This window comes from Myotis brandtii, unplaced genomic scaffold (assembly GCF_000412655.1).
Source record: "Myotis brandtii unplaced genomic scaffold, ASM41265v1 scaffold154, whole genome shotgun sequence".
NCBI classification, from domain to species: domain Eukaryota; kingdom Metazoa; phylum Chordata; class Mammalia; order Chiroptera; family Vespertilionidae; genus Myotis; species Myotis brandtii.
The window spans coordinates 2,855,144-2,869,197 of NW_005355584.1; the positions used below are offsets into that span (position 1 = coordinate 2,855,144).

The 14,054-nt window shown below is 38.1% G+C and overlaps 2 protein-coding genes across 4 annotated transcripts in view; both read right to left on the reverse strand.

Moving 5' to 3' along the window:
- Positions 1-1,011: 1,011 nt before the first annotated feature.
- LOC102262335 (mitochondrial pyruvate carrier 1) lies at positions 1,012-1,773 on the reverse strand. The gene has a single exon (XM_005861556.2). It carries the CDS (start codon positions 1,593-1,595, stop codon positions 1,149-1,151), a length of 447 nt encoding a protein of 148 aa, XP_005861618.1. The 5' UTR covers positions 1,596-1,773; the 3' UTR covers positions 1,012-1,148.
- Positions 1,774-2,015: 242 nt separating this feature from the next.
- Positions 2,016-14,054, reverse strand: part of TMX3 (thioredoxin-related transmembrane protein 3) — a 59,519-nt gene continuing 47,480 nt past the window's right edge. The window contains exons 16-17 of one of the 3 annotated variants that reach the window (XM_014535890.1): positions 11,637-11,708; positions 2,016-2,094 (exon numbers count right to left, since the gene is read on the reverse strand). In XM_014535890.1, coding sequence (XP_014391376.1) covers positions 11,652-11,708 — 57 coding nt within the window. In that variant the 3' untranslated portion in view covers positions 2,016-2,094; positions 11,637-11,651. Of the gene's footprint in view, positions 2,095-9,176; positions 9,264-10,396; positions 10,535-11,636; positions 11,709-14,054 lie in introns of those variants that run through there. The other 2 variants (XM_014535889.1, XM_014535888.1) reach the window with 2 other exon arrangements.

A 14,054-nucleotide genomic window follows, 5' to 3' on the forward strand; every position in this document is an offset into this window, starting at 1 on the left:
GAAGAAGTGCCAGCCCTGGAGCCCTGCAAAGCTCCTGCAGAAACTGCCACAACACCCCTGAAAACAAAGAGGGCGGCACCTCTGTGAATGTGAAAACAGCCCCGGGCCCAGCACAGCCCCCTGGGCAGGCATTGTCCCACGGAATTCTGGCGGTCTGATCTCTCAGTCAGTCCTACCTCAGAAACATTGCATCATAAATCATGACAAGGAATCCTTCCCCTTGGACAGAAGATGTCTCTGCAGGGGGTAAGGAAACCCCTGCCTTGCGAGTTTCTTTGAAGACATTTCCATAGTTCCACGTCTCTGTATTTCTAGATGGTACCGAGCATATGTACTGATAGAATGCAAAGCCAGCGTTCCTGGCTTATGGAGACGCACAACATTGAAGCCCAGCGGGTCAAAGAAAGAAGCTCTGAATGGCCATTAAATTCCTCTCTGTACTTAGTCCCACCCTCCAGCTTCTACAGGATAATGTCAACCCACTGTTCAGGGCCCCGTGAAACTGGGCTGCAGATCCCCCTTGATGTTGTTTTCTCTGGCCACATGGAGGGATGGTTCAAGCCACCTGGTCTACCTTGCCAGCTCCTTGCCTTCGCTAGAGCATGCATGCCAAGTCCTCCTCATTCTCCTCCCTGCTCAGTGCTCTCCAACCAACATGTCCCCCCGACCTAATTCCCAATCTCCTCCCTACCTTCTCTTAATTCCATATAGTACAGGTTTTGACATCAACTGCACAGAGTTGGGGATCACATATAGCTTCTTATATTCCAGGTATTTATCCAACCAAAGTTTATTGAGGAGTTATTTGGGACCATAGAGTACACCTAAAAGTTCTTGCCTGCTTGGAACTATAGTTCCAGTGGCACACTTAAAAAACAACAACAACAAAAAAAACCCCACCACAATTACACAATTGATATTCAAATCTTTATCTTTTTCTCTATTTTTTTTCTGTGCTACTTTCTATTTTTTATTAACCAACCTGCAGGTTTAAATGAGATTTGCACTATCTTAGAGTCAAACCCAAACTTTTATTCGTCTTTCGGAAGAATAACAGTTCGGAGCTGGCAAGCTGCCAAGATTCGATGGGGCCGTCTCAGCCTTTATGAATCTCACGTCGGGGCCTGCAGGTGGGGGCCGGCGGCCACCTAGAAGAAGCCGCTCTCCCCAGGGTCGCAGACGCACTCGCTCTCACACTCCGTGGTGTCGGTGTCGGTGTCGGCTTTGGTGTCGGTGTTGGTGTCCATGTCGGTGTCAGCAGCCGCCTTCAGGCCGCCGCCGTAGCGGTGGATGAGCAGGCGGCTGCCCTGCACACTCTGCGCCACCACGTTGGTGCCGTGGCAGGCCATCAGCAGCCGGTTGCGGGGCTGCACGCGGTAAGCGAAGCGCATGAAGGCCAGCGAGTAGAAGATGAGCGCCGTGGTCATGCGGCCGCTGATGATCTCCGGGGACGCCTTCATGTCCTTAAAGGCAGCCAGCGGCAGGCCCCAGTTGAATACGGGACCCCAAAGGTGTGTGCTGGTCACATAATCCCGAAACTCCTTGGTCTTCACGTAGTCCCATGCCTTCCGGCACAGCGCAGTCACCGCTGCCATGTCTCCGAGCCGTGGTCACCGCCGTGGTCACCGAGCCGTGGGGGCGCGTGGTCACCGCTGTGGTCACCGAGCCGTGGGGGCGCCAACGGCCAAACAGCCAGCTCACAATGACGTGGGCGTGGAGACAGAAGCCGCCGCAGCTCTGATCCTTACCTTCTGACCCTTATGAAAGGGGAGACGGGGAGACACTGTGTGGTACTAAGCAGAGCAGGGGCTTCCACGTTAGAGGCACCTTTTCTTCAAGTGTCAACTCTGTGTGGAGGGGGGTGCGCCAATCAACGTCTCTGAGGCTCCGTTTCGCCCCTTGTGAAATGAAGCCATCCATACCTACTTCTCGGCTTTCTTGAGAGGTTTCAATATTTTAACACATAGTTTTCTTGCATTAAGTGGTTGCTCATTAAACATGGATTGAACAAATGGAATGCATCTTTAAGTCTGTGGGAGATGATATAGAAATGACATCTATATATGGAAATAAGTATCTTGTTGCTCCTCCAACCTAAGGAAAATAAACACAAAAATATGAGCAGTTAAAAAATGTTCTGACAAAAAAAAAATCTTTAAAAATCTCATGTGGTTATTGATTGAGTGCTTACTATGTACCTGTCATTGGGGTGAAGAATTTAATTTTATCCCCTTGGGTACCTCTCAAAACCAATGTGTGAGTAAATAACTTATTTTACAGATTTCAAATTAAGGCTTAGAAAAGCAACAGGGCCAGTAAGTATCAGATCTGTCTGTGTATGCCTTACTGTCCAGAATCCTGACTATCACATAGCAAGAGGTTTTTGAACATACAAGGATATTCACAAACACACTGGCATAAGCTGCACCAAGGTTGCAACTCTGAATTATTAAATGTTTGCATTCAGTATGCTTGGCTGACTTGTTGTACTCACAGCAAGCTCAGTAAGTGTTTAATAAATAAAGGAAGTAAAGTTTTGTATAAAAATAAGTGTCCAATTCAAAGTAGTCTGCCATAGACATAGGAAGGTCACTTGTGTAACTCAAGTATTACAAATTGTGTGTTTTCCAAACTCTGTACAATTTCGCATTTGTAAAATTGGGGCGTTCTCATCTTCTGAAAGTGGATCTGATTTCTAAAGATGAGCAAAACTCATTCTAGACCAAAGCTGGAAACGAAAGAGCGTCATCAGGCTGAGTACAGCTATGGCATGACTATGAAGTCATACAACAGATTCTCCCTCCAAGTAAAATTCAGATAAAAGATTCATAGCAAATACTCCTTTGCTCGTGTGCATATGGCCTCTCACTGTACTCCACTGTGTGATAGATTTGATTGATGCAGAAAACACGTCACAGAAAGAGGGCAATTTACCTCCATTTCTATTTTCGCTCCATTTGGAGGAAATGCATTATTTGCACATGTAGAACCATGAGCAGACTCTATCTCGAGATACCACCTTCATCTGTCACTGTGAGTTATAACACTTTGCATTTGCAGAGTGATTTATGGGTTTAACATGCTCTGCTGTTAGCTAACGTCACAGGACCTCGAAGGTAGCTGTTACTTTCACTTCTCTTTTTTCTCTTAAGCCTTTCAAGGACGGTCCACTCACATATGGTTTTTGCCATACCGTAGTAACCTTAGAAAGTCAGTAATTTTCTTTTTGGGTTTTTGCATTTTTTTTTTTGCAAACTATACTCATATTTATATTGTTTTCAACTTTGTTTTATGTTTTAAATATTACAACATCATGCATGTTCAGAAAAGCCATTTTCTCTACATGGAAGTCAATGCACATCACAATACTACCACACCAATAGCAATGAGGGGGGAAAAGGTGGATTACCTACCCTTCTTTTTCTCATTGCTTTTGGTGGAATATATGTACGCCTATGTTCATTGCAGCATTATTTACAATAATCAATATTTGGAAGCAGCCCAAGTGTCAATCAGTAGTTGAATGGATAAAAAAACTGTGGTACATTTACCCAATGTAATACTACTCTGCTGTGAAGACAAAGAAAGTGTTACCCTTTGCAAGAGCAAGGATGGACCTGGAGAACATTAGGCTAAGTGAAATAAGCCAGTCAGAGAAAGACAAGTACCATATGTGGAATTTAATGAACAAATTGAACTATTAAACAAAATAGAGACAGACTCATAGAAAACAGGTAGACAGCTCTGGTGGTGGTGGGGATTGAGCAAAAAAGAAAAAAAAGAGAACTCATGGACATAGACAACAGTGTGGTGATCAAGGTGGGGCAGGGGGGTGGAAGATGGCATAGAGGGGATAAATGGTGATGGAAAAAGTCAAGTAAAATAAAAATTTTAAAAAGGCAGACTAATATAGTTACAGAATTCAAAAGTGAAAATTCTTCACATCTCAGTAAACATCATAGGCAAAGTCTAAAGATAGAAGACAACTGGCAAAATAATTTGGAAACTTTATATAACATTGTAGGTTGCAATATTTGCACTTATCCAGGGATTTATAGTTTTCACACAGCATAGTTACACAATTGTCACTGAAACTCATATGTGTAATCTCAAAAAAATTTACAAAGTCAAACTCATAGAAATAGAGAGGAGAAAAGTGGTTACCAGAAACGGGAGGTGGGAGAAAAAGGGAGAGGTTGGTAAAAAGTACAAACTTTTGCTTATATAATTAAGAATAAGGTCTGAGGATCTAACATATAACATGGTGCTAATACTTCATAACACCACACTGTATAATTAAAATTGGCTACAAGAGTAGAATGTAAGTGTTGTCACCAAAAACATAAAGGTAAATGTATGAGGTGATGGATGTGTTAATTAACTGGATGGGGTGATCCAATCACAATGTTCATGTAGATTAAATCATCATGTCATACATGTGAAATTCCTTACACTTGTACTTGTCAATTATACCTCAATAAAACTGAAAAAACAGATTCAAGTATCAGAAAAAAATGATGATGGAAGTAATTAAAAAACACCAAAAATAATATAAGACATGAGTTATTATTACTAGTAACAATAGTAAATAAACTTGGTTGCCAGGATCCCAACTCATGGCTGATGATTGATAAGGGCATCCAATTGCAATTTCCTTTAGCTCTATTTATGTGGCTAAGTGACAAACTTTATTCATATTATATTCCTTTTCAGGAGGAAAAAGCTGGGGATCCAGGGTAAAATCCCATGATTACTTTCTCTTGTGTCATTGGAAATATAAAGCAGAAAGCTTTATATTATATCTCTTGTTAAAGGCGTATAAACCAAAAATAGAATCAAGTTGATTCCTAAACAGAGGGGTTTAAACAGCAAAGTACAAATTTTATTCAGTCTCAGGGTCATTTGCAATTGTGTTTTAAGAAGTGCATAAAGACAATACCAACCATGTTTAAGAGCAAGAGATAATCTACTAGCTTTGTGCTTTACCAGGAAGGAAAAATAATTCCTTAGTGGTGTCAAATGTTTCATGTCCTATTCAGAGATTACCCCCAAGTCCCCTGTAACAAAAGCCTAGCCTGAAATTCATGTGCTGAAATGCTAACCCCCAGCACCTCAGAATGTGACAGTGTTTGGAGATAGGGTCTCTGGTGAGGTAATGAAGTTAGGTTGAGGTCATTAGACTGAGCTCTAATCCAATGACTGGTGTCTTTATAAGCATAAGAAGATCTGAACAAAGCTACTGACAGAAAGATGAGGCGACAACAGAGCAAACATGGCCTTCTACAAGACGAGAGGCCTGAATAGAACTCGCCGTCCTGACCCTTGGAAGGAACGAACCCTGTAGGCATCTTGATCTCAGACTTCTAGCCTCCAAAACTGGGAGAAAATAAATTTCTGTTGTTTAAGCCACCAGTCAGTGTTGCTTTCTTATGGCAGCCTTTGCAGACTAATACAGGGACTGAGTTTAGTCCAAATGGCAATTTCTTAACAGCCATGGTGAATGTCTGGAACCTGAGCTGGGACAGTATCCCCATGAAAGACAAACATACATATTCATGTAGGGGTAATACAGTATGGGAAAAGCATGCAGTTATAAAAGGTAGATGTAGATGTGGAAGCACAAAGAAAAATCATTTAATAACAAAACCAAGTGATGGATTTTTTTCTGTTCATGTAGATGTATTTTTCCTGGAAACTTCAAAAGACTTTTGCTATCTTCATATTAAAAAAAGTGACTGCATGCATCAAAAGGAAGATGCTGGTTCTAATCAGAATGCTCAACACATGGTAACTAAAGTTAAATGACTATATTTACATATGTAATTGCCCTTAAATGAAGGATTCATTTCAGAAGTTTTGAGACTGGAGTGAGTCATCTGGAATTAAATAATGGAATGGACTAGAATCGTGTGCCTTTCTCCAGCAGAACATGTATTAGGAAAAAGCAATTGTTTGATGATGTGTGGGGCATAAGCAGATCTATTTGTATTCTGCCCTTTGAAAATAGTCCTTGTATATGCACATTTTTATGTCATATAGCTCAAGGGCTGGTGATTACCTCTTTAAAGGAACTGCTAACCATTTCAGGAAATTGTTGAATATCTGAAAATGATTTCAGAGTGTGAAAACATTTTATACACTTCACAAATAAAATGCAGTCAGCTGGAAGGGACTACCTTATATTGCTGGCTCTATTTTGCATGTTTTTAATACTTTTAAGAGTTAGATGGTTTAATCTTTGGGTTCTTTGATAAGATACAGGCGCTACATTAATACACTTCAGTAAGTGTCCTCCCTTCACTGAATGTGAGTCTTCAAGTTTGCCTCCTGACATGGCATTTTCTGCTGATGGCAAAATAGTAAGAAGATTCATGAGTCTCTTTCTTTAGATCTTTTTTTTTTTCTGCTTCCAGTCAAACCTACAGTTAATAAACAGAAAAAGTTTACTTGGAATTGATCCAAAAAGAAAAAGGAAACAATAAAATTGCAGGCTAGAATCTCTAACAAATTTGGGCTTGAAACCAGGTTTAGAGTAATACCCTAATTAGTTCATTTTGCTGACAAGAGAAAACCCAAATAAAGAAAAACAGACAGACATGCAAAACTATTAGTGTGGGCTTGCTGCTTCTGTAGACTAGCACCTTGGTAACTTGCTGGACCTCATTACATTCCTATGAGATATGGCCTTGGGTCTAGACCGTGTTCATCTATAAATTCCATTATTTAAAAATACACAGTTCCAGGGGGTTAAGATAAACTTTATTTTGCCACTATGTAGTTCTTTAAATGCATGAGTGAATTTACATCTTTCTTTACAATTAAGTGTGGACTGTATTTACTTTATTATTAATTTTATTTTTTGTTTTTTTAGGGATAAGGGATACACATATCAGACTGAGAAAATGTCTACCTTTTCCTGTCATCCAGAAGACTTAATAAAATAGAAATTAACTTTAATTGAAAGTTTGGAAGAACTTTCCATTTAAGTTACTGGTAATGAAGCCAATTTCCAGAATTATAGATCAAACTAGAATACTTCTTAAATAACTTCTATGATTTTTGGCCCTATATGCTTGACATGTTGTATTCTATTTTTTCATACTTTATATTTTCTCAGAAATTATCCATTTGATCTAAAAATATGAAATTCCAAATATATTGGTATAATGTTCAAGATAAAGATTCTCCAATTTTTAAAAAATAACCATATATTTGATTTAATATCATTCTGTTTCCAAACTCATTAGAGGAATAAAAAACAATAGAGGAAATTCTAACAATTGAACAAAAGTCTGAAATAAAAAGAAAAATATGAAACAAAAAAATGGAACATATAGAGAATATCAAGTAAATATCAATAAGACCAATGACAATCATCATTATTCTAATAAATATAAAAGTATCAAATTACCATATCAACTAACACAGATTATGAAACAGGGTTGAAATATTGAGTTGCATTCCCTTTACAAGTATGCATCAAATCAGGAGAACATAATACATTAAAATATAAAAATATCCTGAATTTTAACTAATAATTTGCATATAATAGCAGAGATTAATTTTTAGGTGGAACAAACTTAGAATTATTTACTGGTTTGATCACAAAATAAATATGTCATTACAAGGTAGGTCAGAGGGAGGTGTGTTGGAAAAGGCCAATACAGTATTATTGTCTATAATCACTATGCTGTGTATTAAATTTCCAGGACTGATTTATCTACTAGTTAAAGGATTGGTACTCCTCAACACCATCTCCACAATTCTCCCACCACCCAGTCCCTGCTAACTGTCATTCTCCTCTCTGTTTTCACAAGTTCAGATTTTTCATATTCCACATGTAAGTGAGATCAGGAGTTGCCTTTTTAAACTGCTTTTTTTATGTTTCCATTGGGTTCTCAGCATGCCCTGAGCTGTTGGAGAGCTGGGAAGGAAAGAATAGTTGAAGGAAGGCCCGGGTTTGCTCACCCATAATGAATTCAAAATCTTCAACAGAGCTCCTCACCCATCGGTCAACACACTTTGGGTTAATATCATTGCACTGATTCTGCCCACTCTTTCAGGAGGATCTGTGTAGAGCTGCCACTTGATTTAAGAAATATTGCTCAGTGTGGCTTAGAGCTAATAAACTTCACTGGAGAGCCAAGGGGGTTGACTTCTCCCTGGAAACCTGCTCTTTCAGAGTTTTGCTTTGTTTTATTGGAGAGCCACAGAATTGGTATTTTTGTCCCCAGATAAAATCTTTCTCTAAATAACCACTCAATAAGGTGCAGTTAGAGCTGAGTGACAGGATGTAATAAGAATGTTTGTGTGCTCAAACACTGGATTTTTTTTTTCCTAATGGAAATATAAAACTAAATAATTCATGTAACATTACTGACTCCCACACTATTAATTATAAGCGCCGTTGTCAATTTGCTGCCCCTCTAGTCATCCCCAAAAGGTTATTATTTACAGATTGTGGTATTATTTGCTGCCAGGATTCCATTTAAAAAAAATAAGTATAAACAATGGGAAGAAGTTCTTAGCACACCATAGAGTTCCTTTCCTTTCCTCTTGAAAATAACCTAAGCTGCATGTCTGGTTTTTAATTAATCGGATGTCAAGAGCTGATCCTAAAATTTCAAGTCAGAACAAAATGAGTGCAAATAATGAGACTGAAATAACTGCATAGATTAAGAAAAAAAAGTTATCAGAATGAATTTCTTTATGAATTAAGACCAATACCAGAGTAATCAAATATTGGTCATTTTAATTGACAAAAGACTAAAATTAAGGAAGTTGTTTGTTTATTTATTTATTGTTAATCCTCACCTGAGGACATTTTCCCATTGATTTTTAGAGAGTAGAAGGGAGAGGGTGAGACAGAGAAACATCGATGTGAGAGAGACACATCGATTGGTTGCCTCCCACACATGCCTCTTATCGAGCCTGCAAAAGAGGTACAAGCCCTTGACCAGAATGGAACTTGGGACCCTTCAGTTGAGGGCCGACGCTCTGTCCACTGAACCAAAATGGCTAGGTCAGATATATTTATTTATTGGACTACAAGATAACAGCAATCTATTTTATAATAAGAGAAACATTTGAAATATGGCAAGCTATAAACATTATCATTTATTAGCAATTAGGATATTTTTAGTTAAAAATTAAGGAATTGCCTTGAAGTTTTCTTTTCCTCTTCAGGAGGTTGAGAATATTCTATGCCTCCCAATTCCATGACCAGGTTGAAAACAAGCTCTGTAACATGTCAGTGTATGAACCTGCAGAGGTGTTATTAGGAAAAAAACACTGTTATGTCACCCAGCAGAAAAGATCCTCTGAGCTGATACCAACAACAGTGGGGCCCTTCCTACTTTTTACAAAATGCTGTTTTGAGATGCTCTTTACTGTAAATCACACAAGCAACCAGAACATTAATAATTTATAATTCCAGATTTTCTTGGAGCTGGGTCAATGGTTTGTAAATGTAAGCTTCACACAATTTATTCTAAGATTTGTGACAGGTATTTTCTTACCTTCAAAATTATCACTAAGGTACGATTTCAGCAGTCTGAACTACAGATGGATCAGAGAGACCGCTCCAGGGCCCCAACAAACCACTCACCCAAAGGCATTATTCAACTCCCTGAGGGTGAAAACAGGTATAGGCTGGGTAGTTGCCTAGGTTTCTTACAGTCTTAACTACATTCCACAATACTTTTCCCATATATATCTTCCAGCTCAAGACTGTGAGGGACCCCTAATGTATTCTAGTTACCAGACATAGCATTGGGTATATATATGGGTGATGAATGCAGAGTAGTTGAATTCAATTCAACTATCCACTTTATTCATAATACAGTTTTCAAATAAAATAACTGGAACTGTTTATTTCTTTTCTGTGCACAATCATAGACAAAACCAGAAACATACACACACACACACACACACACACACACACACACACACACAAACACACAACCATATCCGCTCTCAATAGCACACTTATTCACTGAGAAATTAACTACTTATATCCATTTTGTTCCCTTTTAAATAATAAAATATCATCTGAATTGCTTAACAAATTACAGCCACCCACCTGGCTGGCTTTGCCCCAGTATTTAGCATACCTATAGCACTTTGGATTTGCCAAGTGCTTTATAATTCTTATTCTCTTGGCTATCACGCTTCTGATGAGTAGCCCTATTTCAAGGGTACGTTATTATCTTCTGGTTGCTTCTATAAATCACTCAGTAGGAGAAATAAAGGATCAGGTGGGATGTCCTTGCACATTAGTTTGAGAGTTTTATTCAGAGGATTCATATTTCAACCAAGTGGAAAACTTTGGAATAAATAGTATAATGTGAATTAAATCACCATTACTTTCTTCACAATGTATACTTATGATTCATGTGAAACTGCTATTCAACTTTCTAAAGCCAACTTTCTGCTCAAACAGACTTGTCAGTAAATCACTGATCCGCTGATGATTTTTCAGATTCCATGACATCTTTTTTTCTTCTTTTATATCACATCATGGACTCTGGGTCTGCTGAGATAGTCATATTTCATCTTTAGCTAAGTAATACAAACCTGGGTATATTGAGTGCACATTTAGATTTTTTTCTGATTTTTCAATAAGTACACTTTCAGAAATATATCAGTTATGAATCATGTTGCCTTTAGCATTTTTCAACGTCATTTGCTTATATCTGCCGATTATACATCAATATATCTCAGAACTTCAGAAGCAGTAAATGACATATTATACATGAAACTGCAAATCAACAGCCAGTATCGACTGCTGTTTGTATAATACAGTATTATCCACCATTATTCTCCACACGAACCCTTCAGACTGTGAACACTAATTCATTTAGTACTGCCACACAGATCCATCACCTGTCTCAATTCTATTCTATGATCTTGCACGTCTTTCCCTATTTCCAATGCTCATTTAAATTTTAACAACCATTTCATAAACAATACTCACTTCAAGAGCCTATACCATCTATTGTAATCCACAGATTTCTTCAGGAGTGTGCAATGAAAAAATAGTGAGAAGACTTAGTTTTTACTAGTCCTAGGACAAGCACATCCTTTATTTCCTATTATAGTCTAGACTCTTTCACAAAACTGGATAATTATATCTATTTCTCAAGTACACAATTATTTTAAAACAACTTTAAAAATTAATCATCAAAAGCTATAATGTATAAATTGTTTTTAAATTTCCACAAGCTCCTATTGCACTTGGAATCTATGCAAGCTTCTTCTTTTTTTTTTTTTCCCAATAGGTTTTTATTGATTTCAGAGAGGGGAAGGGAGAGGGAGAGAAAGACCCATTGGTAATCTCCTGCATGCCCTCTTACTGGGGATGGAGCCTGCAACCCAGGCATATGCCCTGATGGGGAATTGAACCAACCACCTCTGGGTACACCAGACGATGCTCAATCCACTGATCCACACCAGCCAGGGCAGATGGCAAGCTTTGTGAGGCTCAAGAATGTATACAGTACTTTTATTGTGTTCTGCATAGCATGTGGTACAGTGCTGGCCATACACGTGAGTTCGTACAATTTGATTATAGATGGATTGGTTCTTCCTCTTATTCATTCAATTAGATGAGGACATAGATTACCAAATGCATTTACCTTGATGGATCTCATTTAACATTTCATTACCTCTTCACAAGTGATTAAGGCATTTGTGTTCAGAGTTTCTTCCTGTAACAAAACATTGGAGAAATAAATAAACAAACAAAACAGGCATACATTCGTGATGGGAGTGAAAGAGTTTTAGGATAAAGCAGTGATGTAATTGTTGAAGAGAAGATTGAGTATATTGAGAAAAGCTGAAACTAAGCAGGAGTTAGCCAAGATAGGCAATAGAGCAGTGGTTCTCAACCTTGGCTGCACATTAGAATCACCTGGGAATCTTTTTAAATCCTGATTTCCGGGCCCCATCCTCTGGAAATTCTGTTTCTTTGTTACTAATGTTGTTGCCCCACCCCATAAGAAAGAAACAGAATTTCCGGAGGATGAGGCCCAGAAATCAGGATTTTAAAAAGATTCCCAGGTGATTCTAATGTGCAGCCAAGGTTGAGAACCACTGCTCTATTGCCTATCTTGGCTAACTCCTGCTTAGTTTCAGCTTTTCTCAATATACTCAATCTTCTCTTCAACAATTACATCACTGCTTTATCCTAAAACTCTTTCACTCCCATCACTAATGTATGCCTGTTTTGTTTGTTTATTTATTTCTCCAATGTTTTGTTACAGGAAGAAACTCTGAACACAAATGCCTTAATCACTTGTGAAGAGGTAATGAAATGTTAAATGAGATCCATCAAGGTAAATGCATTTGGTAATCTATGTCCTCATCTAATTGAATGAATAAGAGGAAGAACCAATCCATCTATAATCAAATTGTACGAACTCACGTGTATGGCCAGCACTGTACCACATGCTATGCAGAACACAATAAAAGTACTGTATACATTCTTGAGCCTCACAAAGCTTGCCATCTGCCCTGGCTGGTGTGGATCAGTGGATTGAGCATCGTCTGGTGTACCCAGAGGTGGTTGGTTCAATTCCCCATCAGGGCATATGCCTGGGTTGCAGGCTCCATCCCCAGTAAGAGGGCATGCAGGAGATTACCAATGGGTCTTTCTCTCCCTCTCCCTTCCCCTCTCTGAAATCAATAAAAACCTATTGGGAAAAAAAAAAAAAGAAGAAGCTTGCATAGATTCCAAGTGCAATAGGAGCTTGTGGAAATTTAAAAACAATTTATACATTATAGCTTTTGATGATTAATTTTTAAAGTTGTTTTAAAATAATTGTGTACTTGAGAAATAGATATAATTATCCAGTTTTGTGAAAGAGTCTAGACTATAATAGGAAATAAAGGATGTGCTTGTCCTAGGACTAGTAAAAACTAAGTCTTCTCACTATTTTTTCATTGCACACTCCTGAAGAAATCTGTGGATTACAATAGATGGTATAGGCTCTTGAAGTGAGTATTGTTTATGAAATGGTTGTTAAAATTTAAATGAGCATTGGAAATAGGGAAAGACGTGCAAGATCATAGAATAGAATTGAGACAGGTGATGGATCTGTGTGGCAGTACTAAATGAATTAGTGTTCACAGTCTGAAGGGTTCGTGTGGAGAATAATGGTGGATAATACTGTATTATACAAACAGCAGTCGATACTGGCTGTTGATTTGCAGTTTCATGTATAATATGTCATTTACTGCTTCTGAAGTTCTGAGATATATTGATGTATAATCGGCAGATATAAGCAAATGACGTTGAAAAATGCTAAAGGCAACATGATTCATAACTGATATATTTCTGAAAGTGTACTTATTGAAAAATCAGAAAAAAATCTAAATGTGCACTCAATATACCCAGGTTTGTATTACTTAGCTAAAGATGAAATATGACTATCTCAGCAGACCCAGAGTCCATGATGTGATATAAAAGAAGAAAAAAAGATGTCATGGAATCTGAAAAATCATCAGCGGATCAGTGATTTACTGACAAGTCTGTTTGAGCAGAAAGTTGGCTTTAGAAAGTTGAATAGCAGTTTCACATGAATCATAAGTATACATTGTGAAGAAAGTAATGGTGATTTAATTCACATTATACTATTTATTCCAAAGTTTTCCACTTGGTTGAAATATGAATCCTCTGAATAAAACTCTCAAACTAATGTGCAAGGACATCCCACCTGATCCTTTATTTCTCCTACTGAGTGATTTATAGAAGCAACCAGAAGATAATAACGTACCCTTGAAATAGGGCTACTCATCAGAAGCGTGATAGCCAAGAGAATAAGAATTATAAAGCACTTGGCAAATCCAAAGTGCTATAGGTATGCTAAATACTGGGGCAAAGCCAGCCAGGTGGGTGGCTGTAATTTGTTAAGCAATTCAGATGATATTTTATTATTTAAAAGGGAACAAAATGGATATAAGTAGTTAATTTCTCAGTGAATAAGTGTGCTATTGAGAGCGGATATGGTTGTGTGTTTGTGTGTGTGTGTGTGTGTGTGTGTGTGTGTGTGTGT

Excerpts from the sequence above, each read along its gene's own strand:
- LOC102262335 (XM_005861556.2), bottom strand. The coding sequence starts at position 1,595 with ATGGCAGCGGTGACTGCGCTGTGCCGGAAGGCATGGGACTACGTGAAG.